Source organism: Mirounga angustirostris, unplaced genomic scaffold, assembly GCF_029215605.1.
Source record: "Mirounga angustirostris isolate CCGP_5_RB_7025 unplaced genomic scaffold, mMirAng1.0.hap1 SCAF_11, whole genome shotgun sequence".
NCBI classification, from domain to species: domain Eukaryota; kingdom Metazoa; phylum Chordata; class Mammalia; order Carnivora; family Phocidae; genus Mirounga; species Mirounga angustirostris.
Window position 1 is genome coordinate 106,359,395 of NW_026991719.1, and position 27,802 is coordinate 106,387,196.

At 52.1% G+C, this 27,802-nt stretch overlaps 1 protein-coding gene across 1 annotated transcript; it reads left to right on the plus strand.

Annotated features, from left to right (window-relative positions):
• The first annotated feature begins 11 nt into the window (after window positions 1-11).
• XPNPEP2 (X-prolyl aminopeptidase 2) lies at window positions 12-26,976 on the plus strand. Its single transcript, XM_045867554.1, has 21 exons — window positions 12-356; window positions 2,586-2,662; window positions 4,422-4,532; window positions 5,682-5,745; window positions 6,648-6,752; window positions 6,998-7,084; window positions 7,984-8,130; window positions 11,228-11,329; window positions 11,967-12,048; window positions 12,354-12,549; window positions 13,309-13,398; window positions 14,576-14,685; window positions 15,375-15,452; window positions 16,590-16,661; window positions 18,668-18,728; window positions 20,016-20,085; window positions 20,602-20,706; window positions 21,137-21,196; window positions 21,672-21,748; window positions 24,823-24,912; window positions 25,524-26,976. The coding sequence occupies exons 1-21, from the start codon at window positions 107-109 to the stop codon at window positions 25,716-25,718; spliced, it is 2,229 nt and encodes a 742-aa protein (XP_045723510.1). The 5' UTR covers window positions 12-106; the 3' UTR covers window positions 25,719-26,976.
• Window positions 26,977-27,802: the final 826 nt, after the last annotated feature.

The following is a 27,802-nucleotide window of genomic DNA, read 5'->3' on the forward strand; positions in this document are numbered from 1 at the left end:
GATGGAGACCAGCGGCTGCTCTTCTGCCCTGGGGATCTTTGGACTTCGCACAGGGCGGGCTCGGAGAGCGCGAGCTTCCCCACCCACCCGGACTCCCGGACTCCCGATGCCCACTCCCCGGAGCCTTCAGATACAGGAGACCAGAGCGGGACTCTCCATCCCCTGGCCGGACGCCTCCTCCCCATCGCCAGCCCCAGCCCCCTGGCTGCTCCTGCCCTGGGAAGGCCTGGAGGAAGAGGCCAGGGAAACAGCCCTGCCCCTTTTCCCCCGTCCCTCCATCCACCCAGCACCAGCATCTGGAGATCCCATGGCCCGGGCTCACTGGGGCTGCTGCCCCTGGCTTGTCCTCCTCTGTGGTATGTGCATCCTGGTCCCTCCCTCCCACGCCGGGAGGGCAGGTCCAGCTGGAGAGCAGCTCTGGCCTCTCCCCTCTGGGCTCAGAAAGGGTTGGAGGAAGGGCTGGGGCCCAGGTTCTCTCTTTCTCTCTTGGTCCTCCTCTGTCTTGAGAAAGAGGAACCCCGGGGCCAGTCCTTGGGGCCCTCCAGACTCAGGTCAAGTCTGGCTTTGCATCTTTGCATTCCCACCTGTTAAAGAAAAGATGATTCTGGTACTTGTTAAGAGTAAGGAAGACTTTATTCAAAACTATTGCAATAAGGGCACTGCAATAGGGGAGAAAGATCGGGCTCAACTCTGAACACAGCATAGATGGCTGAGGACTTACAGCCAATGAACAGAGGGAGGGGGACAGTGGATGGAAAATTACTAAGAGGAGACATCAGGGGTGGGGGGGTTCTCACTAAGCCAGCTTAATAGGATTCTTGCTGGAGGCAGGCCAGGGTGAACAGATACGAAGGGTGAAGGATGAGGAATTTGATCAGATAGCAAAGGTGATCAGATATTAAGGGTGGGGGATTGTCTCTAAACTGGCTTAGCAAGATTCTTATTGAGGACTGGGTGACGCAGGCCCAGCAAGGACAGGATGGACATGGACCAAGTCAAATCCAAGTAAAGAAGAGGCTCGAAGGAGCCTAACTCCTCTGGTGCCCTGTTTTCCTCTTTGGTCACAACGAGATGCCCAGCTCAGTGCCCTCCACACCCACTCCACCCCCAGCCTTAGGGAGGCCTCCCTTCCCTTCCTTCTCCGTCAGCAGGACCCAGCTCATTCAGTCAGCACCCAATTCCTGAGCACCTCCCCAATGCCAGGCCCTGTGTCAGAGAGCACAGAGAGATTCAGCTGCACAGCCTGCCCTTGGGAGCCACAGCCCCGGCCTCAGAGAACAGCAATCTGGGTGTCCCGAGGGACACAGGTTGGCGGAGTCTTGCTTCTCGTGTTGGCATCTCAGCATCACCATTTTGCCAACGATCTGTTCCTACAGAAACGGGATCATTTTCTTAGATCAACAGTATGGGTCTCATCTCCCCGCTGAGTTTATGAGACCAAGACAGCCGGGCAGGGTATTTATGGTGTTAGATGCTAGCCACCCTCCTCTCCGTAGCTCAGCCCACTCAGAAGGTAAAAGTACAGTGTCTCCCCATACCCAGGCCCCCATTACGCTCTGAGGAGATCCCCCCCAGAGGCGGGGGCTGGAGGGAAGGACTAGCAGAGACCACAGGACTTCTGGGGCTGGAAGGCCCCGAGCCTGTAGGACTTAGCCCAGTGTCTGACACACAGTAGATACTCAGGAAACGTTTGCCAGTGAATGCTGGGTGACTCTCCTTGGGTCACACCGAATTGGGGGCAGAGCCCAAATTGGAAACTAAGTCTTCATATACTCTGTCCTTTCTGTGGAAGGGTTGACTTTTTGTACTCAGATGGCCCGGGTTCAAATCCCTGCTTTACCACTGACTCACTGTGGCAAAACTTGGATGAGTTACCAAACCTATCTGGGCTTTAGCCTCCTCCTCTATAGAAAACAGACGGTAATACCCACCTCACGGGCTTGTTGCAAGTATAGAATAAGATACTATAGATAAATTACCGAGCTCTGGCACATAGTAGAAGATCTTTAAATGCTAACCTACCTTTCTCCACCAGGCGACGGTGTCAGACTGGGATCAACTGTTTTCTGTATTTAAAATGGGCCTGGAATGAGAGCCAGAGATTTGGATTGTAATAAATGGCACAAGTGGGCCTTGAATTTAAGTAAACCCAATATATATAAAATTAGATTTATAGAAGGGTAAAATGAAGGTGGGGTGATTATTTAGCGAGATCCTCTAGAGCATTTCAAAGAAAATTTGATTACAACAATTTAATTTACACACAACAGTTCGGTAAACCCCGAAAAGACCCAATTAGATTAGAAGGGAAAAATTGATTTAATGAGCACTAAAATCCCTGCAAAAGTGGCAATCACTTGTCGATGAAACAGGTTTCCTTGATTGTGACCCAGGGTGCCAACCCATTCCGCCTAATTTCCTATGAAATGTGATTATTTTTATCCTCGAGTTGGACAGCACTGCTTGTTTAAAAGGATGGAGGCCCGGTGGGGACGGGGAGTGCGATTTAGGAGACCAAGTCCCTGTGCTCTCTAGAAGCTAACTGGTCTCCCAAGTGACCCTGAATTTTTTCCCCCGGTTTCTAGCTTTGGGTGCCTGGGGCCACCCAAAACAAGTGGACCGGAGAGGAGAGGATGTGAGAAACTGTTCCCTCAGCCCTCCGGTAAGGCCCCGCCCCGCCCCGGCCCGGCCCCGCCCCTCAGCTCCCATCTCCTCCCAACGCCCATTGGCTCAGTTGCTGGCCTTTCCCTCTAAGAGCCTTTCTCCTGACTTCCGGACTCTGGGGCCCCTGTTTCTGATTAACATCCCTCAGGGCGAGCAGCACATTCTCAGGTGTCTGACATCCCCCATCCCTCCCTCCTACCCACCCACCTATCCCTCAGCAGGTTATTTACTTCCCTCCTGGCCTGGGCCGCCCCACTGTGGGGGGAGGGCGGGAAGGAGGGTGGAGGCCCCTAACTCGCCTTTGGCGGAGGCTAGGCAGAGGCAAGCAGGAGGATGGGAGGAAAGAAAACAAAAGTTCTAAAGGAACGGCGCAGAGGGAGGCACAGAAGGGAGGAGGGAGGAAGACCGAGAACTAGAAAAGCCGGTGGAAAGGAGGAGAGCGAGGCCTAGGGTGTGACTGGGGAGAAGGCCAAGCATATTGGAGCTGAAAGGTCAGCAGCTTCCTACCTGGAGACCAGAAGATTCTTTCCACAACCAGATTAGGGCGAAAGAGCTTCCTCAGGCTGGGGCAGGCCAGAGGTGAAAGCTGGTGGGCTGCCAGCAGTCCCCTAAGCCTCAGGCCGAATGGGGTACATCTGCTTGCAGCGTCAACTTTATGAGACCACTGGGACAGGCAGGTGGGTAGGCTTTTATATGAAAACAAACATGGCTATGCCATTGAGCAGAAGGTAAAACAAAACAAAAAACCCACACTTTTCTTTTTTTAATTAATTAAATTTTTAAAAATTTTAAAATTTTTAAAAAATTTAAAAATTTAAAAATAAATTCTAAAAAATAAATTTTAAAAAATAATTTTTAAATTTTTTTTCAGATTTTATTTCTTTATTTGACAGAGAGACACAACAAGAGAGGGAACACAAGCGGGGGCGGGGGCGGGAGAGGGAGAAGCAGACTTCCCGCTGAGCAGGGAGCCCAATGCCGGGCTCCATCCCAGGACCCCGGGATCATAACCCGAGCCAAAGGCAGACGCTTAACGACTTAACGACGGAACCACCCAGGCGCCCCACACATTTTTCATTTTAAAGATAAACCAGCCTTTAAAGAAATGTCTGGCTTAGAGGGGGATCTTTCTGGATAATGTCCCAAACTCCTGGGGGTACTCATTCACTCCCCTCTGCCATTTGGGACCAGTGAGTGGAAACTCGAAAAAGTCCCCAACGTAGGATTGCCAGATGAAATACAGGGAGCCCAGTTACATCTGAATTTCAAATAATGAATATGTGTTTTAGTTTAAGTATGCCCCAAATAGCACATGGGACATACTTATTCTAAAACATTGTATGTTGCTTATCTGAAATTCAAATGCGACCGGATGGATATCCTGCATTTTGATTTACTAAATTGGCACCTCTGCCTCCAAGGTATCCCGAGAAAGACCGTCCCTCTAACCTGGCCCAGTGCCAGGGCTCGGCTTCCCACAGTTCTCAGCCATGCCCCCATCCCAGACTCAGGTCCCTTTTTTGTCACAAGGAGTTCCTCTCCAAGTTCTTCAACACCTCCATCTCCGCTCAGCCCAGGCCCCTTAATCTAGACTAACCCGTAACATCAGCTGCCGCCCCGTTCCCCTCCAGGCTGGCCCAGCCTACCTACCCCCAGCACCTGCCTAAGGAGAAGGTGGCAGCCCCTCCACACGCTGGGGCCTGGGCATGATTCTCTCTAAACAGTGTGTGTCTTGGTGTCTTCCTGTCACCTGTCAGTACCTTCCAGTTACTGCGGTCAATACCACGGCGCAGCTCACAGCCCTCCGCCAGCAGATGCACATCCAGAATCTTTCTGCCTACATCATCCCCGAAACGGATGCCCACATGGTGAGGGACAGCTCCTCCCCCACCCTTGCCCTCTGCTATCCTGGGTCGACCACCAATGAGAACAGGTCACAAACCAGAGGCCCTTAAGTCTCAGAAGATGAAGGCAGAGAAAGGATTCAAAAGGCAAAGGGAAGGAAGGAGGTGGCTTGGACATGGGAGTTTTAAGGCAGCTGAGAGAATGTATTCCTTTACGTGGGAGAGAAGACACTGCCAAATCTCCTTGACTTCGGGCAATGAAACTGCCAACAAGTTCAGAATCGATTTTGATCAATTCTTAGATGGCAGATCCAGAATGAATGTTTAGGGTACTCTGGCCCTAGGAGGTTAGAGTGTGGGCTAGGAATTGGACTGGAGGAATTCGAACCTTCCCATAACCTGATGGATGGAGCATTGGAATGATCCAGAGGCCCGGGCTACACGAGTTTGAGGTGTAGGTTGGGGGAGGGGGGCAGGCAGGAAACAAGATTGTCTGAGTAAGAACTGCTTTCCCCCAAGCAGTGCCCCTGCGCACCCAACCCACCCTTTCCCCACCACTGGTCCCACCTCCATCCCATCCACCTTCCCAGCACTAGCCTGTTGGGAAGAGAAGGCATTGTCAGTGTTAATAAGATTGTTAGAGTTTGTTGTCCCACCTCGGGAAACTTCTCTGTTTCCCACCTGTCTCAACGTCTCTGAGCCTCAGTTTCCTCTTCTGCAAAATGGAAATATTGAAATCTGTCTCGAAGGATGATGATGATCAAAATACAATAATGTGTGAAGCCCTCTGTAGAAGTTCTTGATGATGTACCCAGTGTACTGTACTGGGGAGGGGCGGGACAGCTGGAGGGGAGAACCCAGAAGAACCAGAAGACATGATCTCAGACTGCACAGAATTTGCGTTCTGGCCAGGGAGATGAGATTCTTTGGCTGTTCTGCCCAGTGCTGGACTATGGGATTTAGACTCCGAGAAATACAGCTGTCCAAAGGAAGGGGAGATCTGAGGTCCAGAAGTGACAGAGGACTTCCTGGAAGAGGTGCCCAGTGTGCCTGGGCTTGGATTCAACCAGACAGAAAGAACTGGGATGTGGTTGGGGGAGTCTTCCATGGGGTGCGGGGGGGGGGGGTCTAACGCCATGAAAACAGCTAACGATGGTGTTATTGATTTCCTAGAGTGAGTACATTGGCAATCGCGACAAGAGGCGTGCGTGGATTACGGGCTTTACAGGGTCTGCAGGTGAGAGCCATTTCCCAGCCCTTCTTGCTTCTGTGGGTAGACCCAGACGTGGTCACAGAGGCTCTGATGTGGCCGGTTCTCAGAAGCCAGGACGCCAGGACCTAGTGTCCAGAGGCTCTGCCTGCCCTCCACCACTCTGAAAAGGGTTGCCAGGGCACACATCATAGCCCGCCAGTCACACTTCTGCACGAGGCAGATGGCCCTCCCGGCTTTGTTCCTGCGCTTACTGTCCCTGCGGCAGCCAGGCCTAGCTTAGCACACCCTGGGCGCCATTTCTGGAACAGATGCTATGTCCACATCCAGCCACTAGGGGCCCGCTGATTCCCTTCACACATGGCTCACTTGGGGACACCTCCCGTAGCCAAATGAGACGCAAACACAGAGGCCCTTTATGGGGTCCCAGTTTCTGAAGGAGCCTTCCAGCCTGATCCCGGCCCCTTGAATGAAATCCAAGCTTCCCTTGCTGATCCTTAAACATTCTTCCCCTGGGCTTCACGTTCCCTTGCCTTACCCATCCTTGCCAAAATCCCTGGGTTTGGCTCCTCTGCCTGTCTTCAGCTAGGCCCCTGGCTTAGTGGCCCTATCAGCCACCGAGTCTTCATACTAGCTACCACACCATCTTTCCTGGGAGCACCTGCATGCAGCATTGACTCTTTGGGACTGCCAGAAGCGGACCCCACTCGTCCCTCCTTAGGAGAGGCCCTCAACACAAAGCAGAGATGCCCAGGCTGGCTTCCCCCAGGGCTCCCCTTAATGTCACCTGCCTCACTTCTTTGCAACGGAGGAGAGAAGTTCTTTCCAGAGGCCCCTTGTGACATTCTCAGAGCCAGCACCATATTGCCCATGCATTACCACCTTCCCCACCTTCATCCTCACCTCCAAGTTTCTCTGTTCTGCCCCAGGAACTGCAGTGGTGACCATGGGGAAGGCAGGTCTCTGGACCGACAGTCGTTACTGGACCCAGGCTGAGCGGCAGATGGACTGCAACTGGGAGCTACATAAAGAAGGTAGAAGGGTCGCATGTCCCCCAAACTCTGAAACCTGGACTAGGTTCAAGAAGGCACAGGTAAGAGGATGCATGCAAAGCCATGATGGGCCTCTATGGGAGACTCTGGAAATCTGAAGCCATCCCTAACCTTTGAGGCTAACATCACGGACAGATATGGTAGGACTGTCATAGACAGAAATCTGACTGGAAGGCCTGGGGCTGGCTCTGGAGGTGACTCTACGTTCTTTCCTGTCTTCCTCTCAGTTGACATAGCTTCCATCACCACCTGGCTCCTCACTGAGGTTCCTGCCGGAGGGAGTGTGGGCTTCGACCCCTTTCTCTTCTCCATTGGTATGTTCTTTCCTCATTCCTGCATTTGCCCACACCAACAAGGGTGACTCAGCCCCTCTGGGATGTAAAGAAGCATACCTCGGTAGAAGGAGGGACAGGATGACTCTAAGGATAGAGTGTCTGAAGCTGTAGTTGCCGAATATTTTGCAACAAAAATTTGTTCATGGATTGTGAAATGAAAATACATTTAAAAGAATGAATGCAGATTTTTTTTTTTTAAAGTCATGAGTACTAAGACCCAACCTAGAAGACTTGGGGAATCGTTAAGATCTAGCAGACAATAGGCCAGGATGTTCTTGAACCCAGAACCGTCCTCTGTGCTCTGGAGCTCTACCAATTATGGCACTGGAATCATTTGGGAGCCCTCTTCTGGAAGGCAGCTTGGAAGGTCAAAGGAGTTCAGTGGGTTTCTGAGCAAAGGAGCATGGTCCCCTCCCCACCCTAGGAATACAGCTCCCTGAGCTCTGGGGTCCCAGCCAGCTGGCCAGCCTGCCTCCAAGGGTGGAGTCTTCATGAATATGTACCTAAAGGCTCCCCCTTCAGAACTGGCTTCTTTGCCAGCCTTTCTGATGACGTGAACATCGCCATTCCTTTGAGTCGTGGCACTGATGCTCGGTTAAAATGGATAGTCCTGAGAAGAGGGCCCCACGGCCATTGGCACTTGAAAAGATAGGACTAGCCAGTTGGCTGGGGGCAGTGTTGGGGTGGGCCCCAGGCAATGAGAGGCGGCTGGGAGGCCACACCCCAGGAGGACCAGCCTGCTTGGGCCTGCTCTGGGCCGCTGAGGTAGCAGGAGTGGAGTGGAAGGCAGAGCAGACAAGGACTAATTTTGCTGGAGTCACAGTTTTTCCTGAGGTGTAAATAGGCAGGGGATGAGTGACGGCTTCCTGTCTCTGCAGGTTCCTGGGAGAGTTATGACATGGCCCTCAAAAACTCTAACATACAACTGGTGCCCATCACAGCCAACCTTGTGGACCTGGCGTGGGGGTCACAGAAGCCTCTGGTTCCAAGCCAGCCCATTTATGCCCTGCAGGACGCATTCACAGGTGCTTCCCTAAGCTCCTTCTTCCCAGCTTGAAGCAACACAGGTCCCCACTGCTGCTCCTTGGCTGAAAATGTTGTCCTGGGAATTACCCGAGCAGCGCCTCTCAAACCTTCCTGTGCACCCGAATTGCCTGGGATGCTTATTTATTTATTTATTTATTTATTTATTTATTTTTTAATTTTATTTATTTATTCATGAGAGACAGAGAGAGAGAGAGAGAGAGGCAGAGGGAGAAGCAGGCTCCCAAGGAGCAGGGAGCCCGATGCGGGGCTCGATCCCAGGACCCTGGGATCATGACCTGAGCCGAAGGCAGACGCCCAACCATCTGAGCCACCCAGGCGCCCTGGGATGCTTATTTAAAAAGCAGACGTCTGGGCCCCCTCATCTCAAAGAGTCTGAATCGAAAGGTCCTCAGACCATATTTAGAAAATGCTGGAATAGATAGTGTTAGGATTTGAAGCAAGAGGGAGCAGGAAGGGAAGAAACAAGGGAGTCGGAGCAAGATTAAAAAAAACAACAAACAAAACCCTACCCCTTTGAAGAGAGAGAAAAAAAACATGGTACGAGTTGCTTGTCTGGTAGTGGAGACCGGTTTGTATTGATTCATTCAAACCTTGACTTCCGGCCCTCCTGTAGTAAGATGACTAGGGTCAGGTGGGTCGGCTGACAAAGGAAGTATACCACTAAGCTCAGGGTCAATCCATGGCACAAATTAGGGTTCAGGTTTTGGCCAGACCACAAACGGAAGTTAACTGACCCCCCCAAATTCTAACATCGATAATCTTCATCTTGACGTCGTTGATACCATCTAATTAACGTCATAAAAGAACAGCATGCTCTATGATTCTGGTAAGTAGTAACTAAAATCCTGACCAGGACCAGGCTACTGATGATGAATCACCATCCTGGCCACCACCACCCGCTACCTCCCCAGGAATTCCGAAAGAGCCAACGGACATGGATTCCTAGGAATATTGGGCAATCCGAGAGGCCCCTTTCCGCACACAGGTCCGTGCACATTTCTTGTTTGAAAAGGAGTCAAGAAAGCAGGAGGGAAATTTCAAAAAAGCAAGGATGATGAAACAAGCTAAAATTGTGCCCAATTTTCTTTATCCGTTCTGATAGAACTTGCAGAATCATTCTGCATCTCGAAGAAGTTTTTAAAGAAACTTGCTATCCAAGACTGTGTAATCATAAATAAAACTCATCCCTTTCAGATAAAGGGCGAAGTTATGTCGGGAAGGGGAGGGGATAAAGGGGGGAAACCTTCCAGGGACTGAGGGAGAATTCATATGGGATTTGTCACTGCCCACAAGTGAGGGAATGCTGCGCCTTCATAGGCTGCTAGTCTTCAAGGAAAAGCCATCCAGAGCCGGAACTGGGCCTGGAAGCCCAAGCATAGAGTTCTTGAGTCTATAAGCTTACAGAGACAGGCGAGACTTTCTCTCCAGCAACTGATAGGCTTTAAAGGGGGCAAAGGGCAAAGAGAAGAATGTGAAAAGTTAATTAATTATTCAAAGATACCTGTATGCATCAGGCAATTTAAATTGGCTTTCATTTGTTGTCGCAGATTCATGAAACTTGATAACAGGATTCTAAGCAAAAGAATCCAAAGAAGCCCCCATAGTGTATGATTCCATTTGTATGAAATATCCAGTATAGGCAAATCCATAGAGACGGAAAGCTGATGAATGGTTTCCAGGGGCTGAGCGGGGAGGGGAATGGGGAGTGACTGCTTCTGGCTGCAAGGTTTCCCTTCTGGGGTGCCTGGGTGGCTCAGATGGTTAAGCGTCTGCCTTCGGCTCAGGTCATGATCCCAGGGTCCTGGGATCGAGTCCCGCATCGGGCTCCCTGCTCCTTGGGAGCCTGCTTCTCCCTCTGCCTCTCTCTCTCTCTCTGTCTCTCATGAATAAATAAATAAAATCTTTAAAAAAAAAAAGGTTTCCCTTCTGGATGATGAAAATGTTCTGGAATTAGATAGTGATGGTGGTTGCACAATCGTGTGAATGTTCTTAAAGCCACTGAATGAATTTTAGCCACTTTAAAATGGCTAAAATGATAAAATTTTACTGTATGTGTATTTTACCACAATAAAATAAAATAATCCTTAAAAAGTATCATACCCGAAGCTCTGGCTCTGGTTGAGTAGTTTTTCCCTGTTTGCATAAAGCTTTTTTAAATGGCGTTAAGTTACTTATGCCTAATCTCTGAGCCCAACTGGGGCCCTTAATGTTTATGACCTTCTGCCAGCAAATTCTGAGCCCTGCCTAGGGGCAGACTCTTCATCTGCATTGCGGAGAGTAGGAATAAAAGATGAAAACTAGAACCAGGGTACAAGCATCCTAGAAAGGACAGCTCTGTGACACAGAGTTTCAGGACAAGTCTGGGGACTGACTGTGTTAGCAAGGGAGTCCAGAGTCCATATAGAGTAAGAGGGTGGGCCATGTAGTCAAACAGACCTGCGTGGAAATCTCAGCTCTACCCCTTGCTAGCTACGAAAACCTAGATGAGTCACTTTTCCTTCCCGAAGTCTTAATATCTATAAAATGGGTCAAAGAGGGATTAAAACCATGTTCAAGGACCCGTGGCTAATTAGGCACCAGGTTATTTCAGAAAAGAGGCTTGAACATGACCTAGCCTGATCCCTTCGCCCTTCAACTAAGGCTGCTCTCTTGATCTCTGTTCTGCATGCTTATTTATTGATCAGAAAGTTACACCGGGCTTACCATACACCAAGACACCGTTCTGTGTGCATTACAAATACTAATGCATTTGATCCCCATAACAACCCTATTGACCAGATACTATCATATGACGATCCATCCTCATTTTACGGGCATGCAAAATAAGACACAGAGAGGTTAAGTAATTTGTCCAAGGTCGCACAGCTAGTAATGGCAGGGCCAGAACTGGAACGCAGACAGTCGGTCCAGAGAGTCCATGTCCTTAACAGCTACACAGTGAGAGTTTGTTTGGAGGAAGTTTTCTGTTGCTTTGAAAGACATGGAAAACGGTTGCCCTAAGGAAGCCCTCTCAGGAACAGCGCGCCAAAGGGAAAGTACGTTGCTTATGCTTTCTTTGGGCTCTTTTGCTTCCAGGGAGCCCCTGGCAGGAGAAGGTAGCTGGTGTCCGCAGCCAGATGCAGAAGCATCGCAAGGGCCCAACTGCCGTCCTTCTGTCGGCACTCGATGAGACAGCCTGTGAGTATGGACTCGTGGACACGGGATGGGCACCTGGGTCCCCCCAAACCCCATGCCTCCTGGGCCCTGCAGCCCAGGACTCCGCCCCCAGTCACCATATACCCCGGCTTCGCTCCGTGGCCATGGCCTGTGGGAACTGAGAAAGCTAGGAGGCAGGAGATCACGTCTGTGGAATAAGAAAACCAGGAGGCCCGGAGCAAGCTGACCACAGCAGCAAAAGCTGTCTCACGAAGGGAAAGGGGCCCAGCTGACACCTGCCATCAGCCTGGCCACCAGCCCGGGGCGTTCATACCCCCAGCTTTAGCAGCCAGTGCCGCCCGATTCTGTCGCAGTGTGGCTCAGGGCTTCTGACCTGACCCCAGCTCTGGGCTTCAGATTTGCTGGGAACCCACTGAAACTATGCTGACTGCTGGCTGGGTATCTTCATTTTTCTGGGAGGAAGGGTCTGTAACTCTCATCAGCGCCTCAGAGACCTCCCCCCGCCAAAAAAAATACCTGAGAAACATTCAGAGGCAGATGTGCAGGCTTACTGCTGGGAATCTTTGGGGGGCCAGAGCAAACGGTGGGCCAAAGGTGGGACATGGACTTGCCTCAGGCAGATCAGCCTCAAAAAATGCCCATCAATTCTCTTCCCCAGGGCTCTTCAACCTCCGTGGCAGTGACATCCCTTATAACCCCTTCTTCTATTCCTACACACTGCTCACGGACTCCTCTATCAGGTACGGCTCTTCCTCGGCTTGCTCTCCGGGACTTCCCCCAACTTCCGCCCCTCACCTGCCCCACCGCTTACCCTGCCCTAACATGCAGCCCTCCCAGGAGCCTGCTGCCTGCCGCCTGCCCCCAAGCAGGGAAGCTTCCAGTCGGCTTTTCCTGACCCCTTGACCTCTGTTCCCACCCACTCCAAATCTGGTCTGCTTGGCTCTTTGGTGGGGTTCCTCTGACCTCCAAGAACGAAGGGATCCTTGTCCTTTGCACCGTCCTGAGAGACCCTCAGGAGCCCCCCTGGTCTCTCCTCCCCACCCAGGTTATTTGTAAACAAGAGTTGCCTTGACTCTGAGACCCGGAAGTACCTGAACTCCAGCTGCACGGGCTCCATGTGTGTGCAACTCGAAGATTACAGCCAGGCCCGCAGCAATGTCCAGACCTACGCCTCCGGAGACGTGAAGATCTGGATCGGGACCAGCTATACTACATACGGGCTCTACGAAGTGATACCTACGGTAGGTTTGCCAGGCCCCCGCCTGGGCCAGGCATCACCCCCCGCCCCCACTCCAGCCTTGGTAAGTCTCAACCTAAAGTGGGGCCACAGCCCCTCGGCCATTCAGGCAGTTGGTCAGACCCCTTCTAGGCCTCCCTGGGAAGAGATGGAAAAAGAGGAAGCAGGTGTCTATCCACAGAAAGCTCAGAGGTTGTCAAGGAGACTAGACGGAGTACAGCCTGTAGGGCAGAGGCTCTGAGGTCGCCAAACCTGAGACTGAGGCCTGGTTCTGCCCTGAACTGACTGCGTCATGACCTTGGACAAGTGACTTAGCTAGTCTGGACCTCTGTTTCCTCACCTGCAAAATGGCAGTACGAGCCCTGACGTCAGAGGAGTTGCTCTGAAGAGATTAGAGGAGATGGTGCATGTGAAGCCCGGTGCCTGGCACACAGCAGGCGCTCCATAAATGTTCTCTCTTATGATATGGTATGTGTAGGAAACTCACGTTGTTAGAATAGCCCACTGAGTGGCAGGAGCTAGGCTCTGATCCATCCCAGAGCGCTGCTGGGATCCAGGGGCAGGGAGGGAGGGAGGGAGGTAAGATTCAGCTGGACACAGAGACAGGGAGAGACCTAGGCAGCCAGAAAGCACAGGAAGGAAAGGTCATTGCCACTGTAGGGAATGGTAAGCCTCGCCTTAGCTGGGCCTTCCGGCCAATCCTTTTCAAACCCCACTGTGTCCTGGAGATGCTCCCCGACCTCCTCCTCTCTGCCCATGACAGGAGAAACTCATAGGAGACACCTACTCCCCAGTGATGGTGACCAAGGCGGTGAAAAACAGCAAGGAGCAGGCCCTCCTCAGGGCCAGCCATGTAAGTCATGGGCAGGCGGCCTAGCCTGTTGGGAACTCCTGGTCTGATGAGTTAGAAAGGAGACCCTGCCAAGAAACCCGAAGAAGCTCTATGAAACAGAGAAGTGGACACCAGCCAGACTCCTGAGCACCCACCTGGGCTTCACCTCCTTATTCCTAGCCTGGTACCGTGGTCTAGAGCCTGGGCCCCAAAGCTAGAGTGTCTGAATTCGAATCCCAGCTCCTCTACCCACCTCCCAGCTGGGTGGCTTTGGGCAAGTTGCTTCACCTCCCTGGGCCTCAGTTACTTCATCTGCGAAATGAGTATCGTAACGGGAATCTACAGTGTAGGGTTGTGGTGAGGATTAAATTGATAGATAAACATACATGTTATATAATATATAATATCTATAAAATATATAAGTAATATTAATATTTTAATACATATAATAACTATATACATATAAATAGAAATATGTACCTATATAAGTATATAATGAGTTTATAAATATATAACTATATACATATAAACAGAATTATATACTTATGTAAGTATAATCATATTGAATTTTATATATATATATATATATATATATATATATATATATATATATATATACATATTGCTTTGATCACTGCCTGGCACATTCCAAGTGTTAAGTAAGTGTTTGCTGTCCTGATTTCCCCACCCTGGCAAGAGGATGGCTTGCTCTTTTGGATATTCCTGTTGAAACGAGAAGAAATCGCCTCACTTTACCAAACTTTTTCTTATAGAAAAGTGTAAACATATACGAAAGTAGAGAAACCAGCCTAATGATCGCCCGCCCCCTCACTCGCTTTGCGGCTTGTGGCCGGTTGGCCCACGTAAGGCCACATTCCTTGCCTACACGCCCAGCCTCTGTCGCTGGATGGTTTTAAAGCAAATCCCAGGTATCAGAAGGTTTCTTCTGTCGACACTTTAGCATCTCTAAAAGATAGCACTTCAGTAAGTATCTCTGAAAGATAAGAACTCTTCAAAACCTAACCACACTATGATCATATATATAAACTTGCCCAAGAATCCCTTAACATCATCAAACAGTCGGGGACACCCTCAAGTGTGTGGAGCTCAGCTCCCGGGGCAGCCAGCTGATCCCCTTGATCCCGGAGCCCCGGCTGCGAGCACTCAGCCCGCCCCTCTGCCCTGCTCGCCTGCTCAGGTACGGGACGCGGTGGCTGTGATCCGCTACTTGGTCTGGCTGGAGAAGAACGTGCCCAAGGGCACGGTGGATGAGTTCTCAGGGGCAGAGCTGCTGGACCAGTTCCGCGGGTGAAGAACCACCTCCTTGTATTGCGGGGCGCGGGGGGTGGGGCTCTCTGGAACAAGGAGTAATAGGTCCTTGGGTAGTAGGGCAGCTGGACAGCGCGTGTTCCGCGACAGTCCCCGGCCCCCTGCTGAAAGCGGGACAACTAAAAGGGCCACAACCCATCAGTGCCCCCTAGTGTCTGCTTCAGGCACAGACCCTCTCTCGGGTGGGGGGGCGTTGCGTGGAGGCTGGGTCAGGCCAAGTGGGGCTCCTGGACCACTTGAAAATACCAAGTTGGGGAGGGACGTTCCCGGAGGGCACGCTTGGCCCAGGCCATAAGCATAGTGTAGGTTTGAGGCGCAGGATGCTGCTCTGGGGCTGGGGAAGCTTTCAGACACGAGGAGTTAGGTTTCTTTACTCTGGCTTTACCACGAACTTGCTGTGGGACAATGGGCCTTGGCTTCCCCATCTGAGAAATGGAGGTGGAGGGGGATAATTGGTGTCTACAGTCCCTCCTTCTCTGACCTTGAAGGCTCCGTCACCGACAGACTGGAGCCTGGGAAGATGGCACCGGGAGGTGGCGCTGGGAGCGCCAAACAGAGTCTGGCTGAGGTAGAGGCAGCCATGACCTTCGTTTGCCCTGGTTCGATATCCTGGGCCCAGCCTAGCTTCTGACCCCATCTGTTGACCGTTCCTGCCTTGTACTTTCTAGAGAGGAAGCATTCTCTTCAGGACCCAGTTTCGAAACCATCTCTGCTAGTGGCCTGAACGCTGCCTTGGCCCACTACAGGTACTTCAGGAGAAGGAATCTTCTAGGGCCCTGTGGGGCGGGATCCTGGGGTATGTGCAGGGGGGTAGGGGGGTGTGAAGGAGGGAATGCTCGGGGACCCAAGTCCACATGTAAGGTCTGACGCCTTCAGTACTGTGGGGGCTACTGGTGGGCAGTAGAGCTCAGTCAGGGATCAGGAGTCTTCTGGAAATGAAAAGGCCCAAGCAGTTTTCTACCACAAAAGGCTGAGACTTTGTGAGCACACAGGGCTGAGGGATCTGGAAGGGAGGCAGGGCTGCTGTTGGTTTTCCTTGGCTTCCTGTGAGTTATTTATATTAGCTAATTCTTAAAGCTCTCGAATACACAGGGAGAAAGGCCTGTTTACTCAGCCTGGGCCAACGAAGGTGGGCCCAGAGGTGGGCCCAGAGGTGGGCTAACCAGATGTTTGGCTCCATAGAAAACAAACACCTGCAGGCCTGCCTGATGGAAGTTGGGGACCCAAGCTGACCAGAATGCCTCAGCCTGGCACAAACACAGCAGGAGGAGATCAGATGCCCTCCATGGGCCAGCCTGGCCTCTCCCAGAATTCCCTCACCTAGAGTCTCCCAAGCCTACAGCTGTGTTGGCCCAGCCCGTTTTGCCTCCTAGAGAGTAGCAGGGGAGGAACTCCTTGGCCCTACCAACTCTTGCTCTCCAGCCCCACCCTCGAGGACCCCCCTTCCCCTTCCTGTGTCTTGGCTTCTCAGGGCCCTCTGCTCTCAGGGGCCACAGAAAGTTAGAGAGAGAGCACTGGATTGAGCATCTGGGTCCAGGCCCAGCTCCTTCCCAGCTTTACCACACAGCCCCCTACAAGCCCCCGAGCCTCTGCAGGCCTGCGGCTCCTTACGTAGGGGGAGATGGCAGCCTTGGATGCTCTCTGAGGCTCTCCAGGCTCCCGCATTCCGGGCTCCTTCCTTTCTCCCCTTCCTGGGATCCTTGCTCGGTGAGGTACCAGATCAACAGTTGTGCACTAAGTACGTTTGCGGCATCAACCGAGTACTCCCCCAGGGCCCTTAGGGAAATAAGGGATGAGGGGTTCCCCTGCTTCCACTCAGGGCCCCCTACCCTGCACAGTGCAGGCTTAGGCTGCCCCCTTCTCAGTGGCTCTCCCCTTCCTAGTCCGACCAAGGAGCAGCACCAGAAGCTGTCTTCAGATGAGATGTACCTGCTGGATTCTGGGGGGCAATACTGGTATGTATTCCCCACCCTGCCCTGGCCAACTACCTCAGCTCAGACATCCGGGGCTTCCCAAGAGCCGGCGCAGCTCCCCTTCCTGGGTGTGAATCCTCTGTCTGAGAACGGAGAGCCCTGGTGGAATGAGCCTGAGCATTGTCCCCATTTGCGCACCCGGGGACCCCTGCGCAGTGGGAAACACACGGAAGCCAAAACGGTGGGGCTGCCCGTGCAGCAGCTCTGTGTGAATCAGGAAACACCTCTCCTTGCTCAAGTAAAATGTTCTTGGAGCCCGCATATCATGACACAGTCCGAGCGGCCATGCTTAGCAGCCCTGCCTGGCCCCACAGGGGCCGCATGCACATTCCCACCTACTCACACGCACCCCGGACATGGTCCCCACACCACCAGCAGCAGGCATTCTCCTCGCACCGCACAGACCAGGTGACCACGTCGGCTTGGGGGGGGGGGGGGGCAAGATCAGGCCTCTGAGAGCAGCAAGCAGTCTCAGGGGATGCCTGGAGCCCAGCCGGAACAGGACACACCTAGCCGCACGGGCGCGCGTCTGTGAGTAGATATGCGTGAGTGTGTGCGTGACCATGCCGGGTTATGTAGGAGGGCCCTCTCCCCCTGCTCCGAGACCCCACGATCTATGTGTGCACCCGTGTGCCCTCATTGGCATTCCTATATAACCACGAAGTGCCTGTGCTACCCTTGTACAGTGCACGGTCTGAACACCTAGACAGGACAGCCATGCAGAATAGGCTAACCCCAATTTTTCCAAATGTGTGACCAATGGTTCACACAGAAGTTGAGATGAGATGAGCCAGTAGATTCTCTTTTTCCCCTTCTCAGCTAGGAAGCAAGTGGACTGCGGAAAGCTTGGGCGGGGCTGGTGGGGGGAGGAAGGGGTGTGCTGAACTGATGGAGGAGCAAGGAGTCCTTTCAAACCGGTTCCCCTTCTCTATCCCGCGGAGATGGTCAATGTGCTAATGACACCGGCTCTTCGCTTGTTCGGAGCACAGCTCTGGGAGCTAACGCAAGAGCTCAGCCTAGCAGCCTCTGCAGTCTGGCGTTGTGTGTACTGCGTACTTGAGATGGCCAGTGTGCAAAGAGGAAGTGGATTTGTGGGGCACTGCTGGATTGGGGCACGCTCTGAGCAGGGTGAGGCCGGGGAAATGGTCACCTCACTTCCTCTTCTCTCCTTCTTTAAGAAGTCTGCCACGCCCTGTGACCTGTTCCCAGGGAGGAATCCCCAGGGCCCTGGGACCATTTCTCCCCTCCCCCTCCCTGGTGGTGGCCACAGGGGCCATCTGGGGCCACAGCTGCCGCTGGTGGTTGGGAGTCACACTTTCTGGCTTCTGGCTTCAGTTCCCTAGGACTCTGAGCAAGTCCTTGGGTCAGATCCATGTTTACAAGGAGAGGACTGTGGGGAGAGTCATTGTTTGCTCCAGGCCTGGCTTCACTGAGGCTCAGAAAGGGAGATGGCTCATGGCCTCAATTGCCTCATCTGGGAAATGAGGATAATGTGGCCTCTTCTGCTACCCTTCCCAGGGAGCTGCAAAAGTGTTCTAGAAATGGTAAATATATGAATGTGTAAGAGTGTGATGATCTCTCTGAACCTCAGTTTCTCCACTGGTAAAAATGGGACGTTCCCCTCCCTCCTGCCTCCCTGAAAGACTGGAAGAAACTGCTTTGAAAGCCAGGCTGACCCAAGAAACTCAGATTTATAAAACAGCCAAAATAAGTGGTATGGGGGTGGAGTATGCATGTGGGGGATCAGGATTGTCAGACAATACAGCGATTTTGAACTTAATAGCTTTGCAGAGTCCCTTTATGCACAGATGCGGAAGATGGGAACTTGATGGTAGCATCTATGTTCTTCCTTTACCCCTAACCCACCTCACCCCCACCCCACTCCTGCCACTCGAACCCCAGTGGAAAGCACACGGGAAGCACACAGCCACAATCCCAACCCCCAAGTATTCAGCAGAGCTGTATATGTTGATTTTCCTTGCCCGCAGGGATGGAACCACAGACATCACCAGAACAGTCCACTGGGGTACCCCCTCTGCTTTCCAAAGGGTAAGCATTGGACCCAGAATTCCCCTACCCACCTTTAGCCAAGGGACATCCAAGCAATCACTCCAGCAAGAGCCTTTCATTTTACAGAGGCTAAAACGGAGGCCCAGAGAGGTTAAGTAGTTTGCCCGGAGTCACACAGCAAGTTAGAACCAGAAAACCCAATGCTCCTGGCTACTTCCCCAGAGATCTTTCAGCCCTCCAGCAGGGCTCAGCTGAAGCTCTTCATCATCCCATTTCAGTAAATCAGTGAACAAATACCGCTGCTGTCTGCGTACCTAGCCCTGTGCGCAGCAGGAAGGAGGGAAACAGGCGTTCCGGGCAGAGAGAAACAGCACAGGCAGGCTCAGACATGGAGGTGGAAAGATGCTGGAGGTTTTCAGAAAGCAGCGAGGGCTGGTCCACCTGGCGCTGAGGCTGGGACATCCTCTGTGTGCACCAGGGGCCTCTGGGTGGGTGAGGAGCAGGGGGCCGCATTTGTGCATTCAGCAAGCAGACTGTGGCTCAGACGTGGTGCTGGAAAGAGAGAAAAAACAAAAGCTGGCCAGGCCTCAAGGAGCTCACAATTTAGCGGGTTGAGTCTCCAGGCTGTCCTGCACAGGATGACAAGCCTCTGTGTGTGTGTGTGTGTGTGTGTGTGTGTGTGTGTGTGTGTGTGTGTGTGATGAAAGGGACTGACCACATTGCCACAAGGAGTGAAGAGGTCGCTGTCAGCCCACCTCCCTCCCTTTATCCACAAGGTGAACCAGCCCAAGTAAGCAAGGCTGACCTGCCAGATTATGAGGCCCCAACCCAAACATAAGGCCTTAAGAAAACGGAAGGATGATCGTAACAGTAATAAGGGCGCTGACCTCTATTTGAACATTTACTCTGTTTGAAGCACCTTATGTGCATGAATCTACCTACTCCTCCCAACAGCCTTATGAGCTGGTACAAATGAGGAAACTGAGGCACAGAGCGGTTAAAGTTGCTTACCCAAGGTCTCAGAGTTTGTGAGTGGCCAAGTCAGGATTCTAGCTCAGGGAGTTTGCCTCCCAACTCCCTTCTGTCAGGCCTCAGCCCACCACCATATATAAGCATCCCTTGTGGACCAGCCAAAGAGAATCACATGGACCAAACTCCAGCTTTCAACAGGTACCCCTCAGCTGCCTCTGACCACTTTCCAGAACCTGGATGACCACACATGACCATGCACCTCCCCCCCAACACAGCCCCCCTGTAGGCCTGGGAGCTGGAAACTCCCAAGATCCTCCTCTTACGCAGCATGTTACCTCTCCCTCTCCCCATCAGGAGGCATATACCCGCGTGTTGATAGGAAATATCGATCTGTCCAGACTCGTCTTTCCTGCTAGTACATCAGGTGGGTTTTAGAAGCCAGGCTGGACCCAGAGACTCAGGCCCTGATTTCACTGGACCCAGACAGCCACCCTGGGAGGCTAGTGGGGCAGGGATTATATCATCATCCCATCCATTATATAGATGAGAAAATCCAGCCCAGAGAGTGAAAGCAACTTGTCCAAGGTCACACAGAGGGGTCACTGGGAGAGCCAAGCCTTGAACCCAGGCCTCCTGCCTCCTAATCTAATACTATAGCTCACTGGGGAGGGGGGGGTCACTGTGGGTTATAGCAGTCATGGGAGGATTTCTGGGGGAAGCAGGTATCCTGATAGATGGGGAGAAACTATAGTAGAGTCATCAGTGCAGGTAATGTAGGTACGATGTAGAATGTGCTAGAAAAAGTGCTTGCTAACCTGCCTCTCAGGAGCGACTCTCCACAGGTACCATCTTGGTAGTTGGCTCTGGAACAAGAGAGCAGGAAGGGGCAAAGCAGACTGTCTGGGGTCCAGCCGACTGATTAGGCCCATCTCTCTTCCAGGGAGAATGATGGAGATCTTTGCCCGCAGAGCCTTGTGGGATGTTGGGCTCAATTATGGTCACGGGACAGGCCATGGCATTGGCAACTTCCTGGGTGTGCACGAGTGTAGGTGTCTCTTCTACACTTCCCTGGGGTCCCCCCTCTTACAAAGGAGGTAGAGCATTTCACAGGTATGGAAATGACTAAGACCCACAGAGATAAAGTGACCCACCCAGGGTTACCCAGCTTGTGGGAGGTGATGCTCCACAAGGTAAGTGAGAAATGGTAGCACCTGGCCCTTCCTGCTGCCTGCTTGGCATCAGGGAGGGCCTCAGAGGGAAGAGTGGCAGGTCAAGGCCTAGCGGTTGGCTGGCATAGACAAAAGCAGAGCCAATCGGGTCTCCATACCAGCCCCAGGTAGACAATGATGTGGTGGACAAGTGCTGCTAGAGATGCCCCAGGGTTCCCCCAGTTACCTGCCCCTCCCCAGAGCCTGCTAGTTTCCAAGCTGGTGAGTATGGGAGAGTTGACACCATGCCTACATCTCTTTTTCCAGGGCCAGTGGGATTCCAGTCTGGCAATATCCCCATGGCCAAGGGCATGTTCACTTCCATCGGTATGGCTCTTGGGCTCTTCTACTCCCCTCCCCACCCTAAGACCAACCCAGGACTGCAGTCTAGGGAGCACCAGCCTTCAGGGAGCATGCCAGGCACAGGCCCCCTGGGCTCCAGCACTCCCAGCCCCAAATGCATTGTCCCACCCTAATCCTAAAACCCTTCGGCTCAAACCCTCATTTTGCCTGTGGGAGTTGGTTCCTGGCTGTACATCCAAACTCTGGAGTCTCCAGTCAAACACTGGGGTAACAAGATAGTAGCACACCAGGAGATGGGAGTGCCTCCAGGATCCAAGTGAGCCTTTATGTCTTCCCTGCTGGGCCACAAGCCCTGGCCTCCCCCATGGTCAGTGGTGGGTCTGCCCAAGCCTGGGGCAGCCAGGCAGCCGGGCCTCCAGCCACTCCTCGACTGGTACAGGAAACAACGGGCTTGGGTCCTCCTCCTGCTTAATACCACCAGCATCTCTGTGTCTCCTAGAACCTGGTTACTATCAGGAAGGAGAATTCGGGATACGTCTTGAAGATGTGGCCCTTGTGGTAGAAGCAAAGACCAAGGTAAAGTGCTGCTGGGACAGGCTAGAGCTGTAGACAGCATGGCGGTGACTTTGGGCTGTATGGGGTATGAGGAAGGTCCAAGGAGAAGGGCATTTAATAGGCAGACGTGAATTGATTTGGAGTTTTCCTCTGCTCCAGAAAAATTCCATAACTCAGAGTTTCTCAAGCCTGTTTGCACATTAGAGTATCAGCATCATCAGAAGAGCTTTTTGGTTTTAATGCCAATGCCCAGGTCCCACTCTAGACCAAATGAATCAGTATCCCTGCTCTAAATCATTGGTCTTTGATGCCCATAATAATCACCAGGGGAGCTTATTAGATATGAAGATTCCCTATAATAGCAACCAACAGGATAAAATACCTACATAAAAACTTAAAAAGACTTATATGGAGAAAATCTCTACTGAGGGACATAAAAAAAGATTTAAGTAAATGGTGCTTTCTGCAAAGAAGCCTCAATATTATGGAGATGTCATTTCTCTGAAAATTTATCTATAAATTCAAGACAACCTCAATTTCAGTGCTAACTGGATGCTTTTGTAACTTCACAAAATGGTAGTAAAGTTTGTAGAAATAAACAGGCAAAAATAGCTAGGTAGCTAGGAAAATTCTGGAAAAGAAGAGCAATAAGGGAAACTAGCCTTTTCAGATATTAGCACATATGATGAAGCTACTGTAACAAAACAGTATGGCACCAGAGATGGGAGAGATAGATGTAACAGTGGAATAGAACAGCTAATCCAGAAATACACCCTCTAATTTATTATTTTCTTGGGGGGGGGGCAGAGGGAGGGAGAGAGAGAGAATCTTAAGCAGGCTCCATGCTGGGGGTAGAACCTGACGTGGGCAATCTCACGACCCTGAGATCATGACCTGAGCCCAAATCAAGAGTGCAATGCTTAACCGACTGAGCCACCCAGGCGCCCCTCTAATTTCTATAAACAAAATGGGAATTTAATTTATAATAAAGCTGGTGTTTCAAAACAGTAAAGACAAGAGAGATTTAATAAATGGGGGGGTAAATGGCTAATCATTTGGGGGGCTATTAAAGTGAAGAACCTTACTGTTACCCCAAAATAAAATTCTGAATGGATCAAGATTTAAAGGTAAAACCATAAAAGATCTGGAAGAAAATCTATATAAATTCATTTATAATCCCAGGGTGGAAATGAGCCTTTCTATGCAAGACCCAGAAGCTGTGAAGAAAAAGATTGATAAATTAAATGTAAAACTGTCTATATGGAGGGACACCTGGGTGGCTCAGTCAGTTAACTGTCTGCCTTCAGCTCAGGTCATGGTCCCAGGGTCCTGAGATCAAGCCCCGCATTGGGCTCCCTGCTCAGCGGGGAGTCTGCTTCTCCCCTGCCCCTCCCCCTGCTCATGCTCTTGTGCTCTCTCTCTCTCTCTCAAATAAGTAAAATCTTAAAAAAAAACCTGTCTATATGGAAACAATACCATAAAGAAAGTCAAAAGATGTATGACAAATAGAGCACATGCAACAGGGAAAGCATGCATTTCCTTCTTTTGCCCCATGAGCTTTTTACAAATCAATAAGACAAAAATAGGGAAAACAGAAAAAAACAGGCAAAGGACATGAAGAGGCAACTCTCTAAGATCAACACAAATGATCCATAAGCATGCAAAGATGCTCAACTTTATTCTTAAGCACAAATCAAAACAATAGATTACCATGTTTCACCGATCTGATTGGCAAACAAGGAGAGATTTTAATGATACCCAGTACTGGTGAATCTATGAGGAAATGGGCCCTCTCACACACTGTTGGAGGAAGCACAAATTGATACAATCTTTCTAGAGGGCAGTTTGACAATATCTATCAAAATATCTATTCAAAATGCCTTGGGGCACCTGGGGGGCTCAGTTGGTTAAGCATCTGCCTTCCGCTCAGGTCATGATCCTGGAGTCTGGGGATCGAGCCCCAAGCCCCACATCTGGGCTCCCTACTCAGTGGGGAGTCTGCTTCTCCTTCTCCCTCTGCCCCTTCCCCTGCTTCTTCTCTCTCTCACTCACTTTCACAAATAAATAAAATCTTTAAAAAATAAAATAAAAATAACATAAAATAAAATGCCTATACCTTTTGTCTCAGCAATCCCTCTGCCAGATACATGTCTTCTGGATCTACTCCTAGAAGGTCACCAAGATGTTTTATACATTGATGTGTTTTGTAGCATCAATAGTCACAGTAAAAAAAGAAGTGGAAACAGCCCACGTATCCCACTGATTAAATAAATCATCATGCATACTATGGACCGTTACACAGCCCTTAAAAAAGAGTGAGGTAGATATTCTTGTGCTAATATGCAGCGCTCTCCTACATTTACTATTAACAGGGTGGAGAGAGGTGCAGAAAAGCATGTGGTAGGATCCATTTTGTGTGGATTAAAATAATTAATTAATGGATTAATTACTGTATATGTCTTAAATGTTTTTAGGAAGGAACCTGGGCAGGGAGGAGACTTTCCATTTTTATTGTGTATCTTTTTGTAGTTTGAATTTTCTAAGCACACCCATGCAAGGGATCCCTGGGAAACGGGAATTATGGACTATTTTGTCTTCTTTATACTTATTTCTATGGGTAGGTCAATCGAGAGATACAAAGAGATTTGGATAGAGATATATAAAGATATAGATTAGATAGATAGATAGATAGATAGATAGATAGATAGATAGATAGATATAAAAACCTAATAACTTATCTTAAAATTATGAAAATGTGTGTTCCCAGCCCTGTGCTAGAAGTTCTCACTCCAGTGGTCTGGGGGGTGGACCCGGGAATCTACATATTTAACAAGGCCCCCGCAGTGCTATGGATACACGCACTTTGAGAAATACAGACCTAATAAGCACCAAAGGTGAGGTGCTGACTGGCAGACCGGGGTGTGGGGGTGGACAAGGGGACTGTAGGACGTTCAGCCTACCTGGAGTCTCGGCCTTGACAAGGGCCAGTTCCCTGTGCCCGTGGCTTCTGAGTGGAGCGCTGCCTCCCGCCCTTCAGCCAGGCCCCTTCTCCTCACTCATTGTCCTGCTTTCCCGCCTTTCCTGTGGCATCCCAGTACCCAGGGTCCTACCTGACCTTTGAAGTGGTGTCCTTGGTGCCCTATGACCGGAACCTCATTGATGTCAGCCTGCTGTCTCCCGAGCACGTAAGTGACCCTCAGCACCGTCCATCTTTCGGCCCGTGAACCACTGACTGCCTTCTTCCCAACCCTGGGCCTCTCTCGCCTCTGCTCCCCCTACCCCAAGACCCTCTGCCACTTCCGCTCCCCTGGGAAGGTCCACGCTGTTGGCTTGTAGGCACACACTGGGGCATCCCTCCCTGACCTCACCAGAGACTCCAAAGCTTCTAGAACTTTCTGGTCAGACCAACCTGCCCAACCCCAGGTAGTGAGCTCCTGGGGAGTCTGAGTCTCTGGACTCTGCCACCTCAAGTCCTAATATAAGCCTCAGTCCCTTCTTCTGTAAAATGGGGATAATGATGCTTGCCCAACCTTCATTCCGCTCCTGTCCCCCACGCACCCCGCGGAAGTGTCACTGTGACACTAAACGGCCACTGTGGTGAGCTGCCTCTGAAAAGCCCCCAGGGCATACGCCTGTGGCCTGATGACGGCTGGGGAGCTGTGGGTATCTGTGGGTACCCGTGGGCCCCTGCGCCAGGGCGGCAGCCGGAGTACCATCGCCGGGGACTGGCTGGCACCAAGACCTCACCTCGTGGCAGCTTGGCCGGGGAGGCCCTCACCCCTCCTTCCCTTGGCAGCTCCAGCACCTGAACCACTATCACCAGACCATCCGCGAGAAGGTGGGCCCGGAGCTGCGGCAGCGCCAGCTGCTGGAGGAGCTCGAGTGGCTGTGGGAGCACACCGAGCCCCTGCCCGCGAGGGCGCCGCGTCTGGCCTCCTTGGCCTGTCTGTGGGCAGTCGCCTCTCTTACCGGCCTCGGCTGGAGTGTCTAGACGCTCAGACTCCCCGGCCAACCCTCGAGCTCGGCTCCCCTCACCCTGCACCACCCGCGCCCCCACCGCCCCTGCCGGCCCATTGCCCGGAGACCATTGCCTCCGCTTCCTTCTCCAGGACTAAGCCCCAGGGACACAGGGCTTCTTGGCCCCGGGCTGGCCCCCTCTGGGCCTGTACACCGCACCCTGGGCCAGCTAGTCCCTTTCCTCCTGTGAGCCCAGGAGGCCCAACCTGTTAGCTGGCAGAGCCTCCTACCACTGCCCCGCCCGCCTCGACCAGTATGAGGCCGTACCCTACCCCCAGGGGCGCCATGGCCCCCCACCCCCACCCCGGAGAGCCCCACCCTATCGCCACCTGCTGGATGTAGTCAGAGCTCTTCCCACCCCCTCGGGCTCCTGACTTGGTCTTTCCACACCCTCGAAGCTGCTTCCGACCACCGCAACTTGCCCCTGGCCCTACAAGGCCCTCCTGGCTGCACCCACAGGCTGAAGGAATGAGGGCTGCCTCTAGGCTCCCTGCTGAGCCTGTGGAGGGAGAGGAAGGGAAGGTGGCCGAGGCTTCTGCAACCAGGACGGCCAGCCAGAAAGGGGCACGTACGCCAGCCTGCCCCCCATGTGAGCTCATCACCTCTAAACCCTGGGTGGGTTCCACGCCAATGGACAGGACAGGGAGTTCAGCCATAGGAATTTGGCCGTGGGGGAGGAGGGAATGTGGGGAGCATTCTGGAATATGACCCTACCCAAAGTTGGGAACAACCTCAGCAGCAGTGCCCAATCACCATCCCAGACTTCCCAGCGCGTGGGTAGCCCTTTTAACTCTCCAAAGTGCAGCTACGGTGACAATGCTGTCGAATCCTCCAGCATCTTCGGATGGGCTTGAACCTATGTGGGCTGGTTTAACTTGTGTGACTCTGTTTTCCCCATTTTACAGATAGCAAAACTGAGCTCCAGACCGGGGGTACCTCTCCAAGAACACACAGTGTTCGGTTGGGATGTGGCGGGGCCAGAATGGGCTCGCAGTCCAGCTATTTTGCCCTTTGGCCCCATGTGAAATCCCTTAGCGTACCTCCCAGCCCCTTCCAAGTTCATTGAGCCCGCTGTTGGGGGCAGGGCGGAGGGGAGGGAGGGAGCTTTCTTTGGTCAGCCCTGCCGTTAGCCACCTGGGCTCACATCCTGCTAGATGCTTAAAACAGCATGGCAACGAAGCCTGCCTCTGGGTTTTGCATTGTGTCTTCTGTGTTGCTGGGGACTGCTGTTACCTGTGGCTTTTGTGGTGGGGGAGAAAGGGGAGGGGGTGAGATGGGGGGAGGGATGTGAGGCTCCCAGAAGCTCGGGGCTGGGGAGCACATGTGCTTGAGAATGGGCATGTGAGCATGCGTGCGTGTACGTGTGTGAACATTCACGTATTCGCGTGCATGCCACGCCCAGCCAACCAGCGCCCGTGCTGAAGGTCACAGCCTTCTGGAGAGCATGGAAGGGAGCCCCATGCCGTGGGACTTGTCCAGTGTAGTCCAGGAAAGTTGGAAGCAGCACCTGTGCTCTGCTGAGCAGGGTCAGGGAGAGGAGAGAACCAAGCCTCCGAGGTAGAGTGCTGGGGAGAGGCGCCAGGCAGAGGAGTCCCCCCCTCCCCCGCCTGGGACCACCAGGCCTGGTTGGCTGAGTGAGGGTGACCTGTGACAGTTATCACCACTGGGGCTTGTATCCAAAGGCCCCTGCTCTGAGCCATCCTCACTGCGAGCCTATGGCACCCAGCAATGGGCCTCAACTTGCTGATTCATTTACTCTCTCACCTGGTCACCCCACAAAGACAGCTACTAACAATAAAATTAAAGTTATCACCGTCATCATCATCATCACGATCATCATCATCACTGCCATTCACTGAGTGTTTCATATATTTGAGGCACTGTGCTTTATATGCACTTTAAAAATATTTTTTAGGGGCGCCTGGGTGGCTCATTCGTTAAGCGTCTGCCTTCGGCTCAGGTCATGATCCCAGGGTCCTGGGATCGAGCCCCACATCGGGCTCTCTGCTTGGCAGGGAGCCTGCTTCTCCCTCTCCCACTCCCCCTGCTTGTGTTCCC

What these genes read in the sequence shown, in the direction of transcription:
- XPNPEP2 (XM_045867554.1), top strand. Translation starts at nt 107, where the DNA reads ATGCCCACTCCCCGGAGCCTTCAGATACAGGAGACCAGAGCGGGACTC. An exon ending in CTTTCCTGCTAGTACATCAG is followed by an intron (nt 20,086 to 20,601) that starts GTGGGTTTTAGA and finishes TCTCTCTTCCAG; the next exon opens with GGAGAATGATGGAGATCTTT. An exon ending in TGGTAGAAGCAAAGACCAAG is followed by an intron (nt 21,749 to 24,822) that starts GTAAAGTGCTGC and finishes GTGGCATCCCAG; the next exon opens with TACCCAGGGTCCTACCTGAC.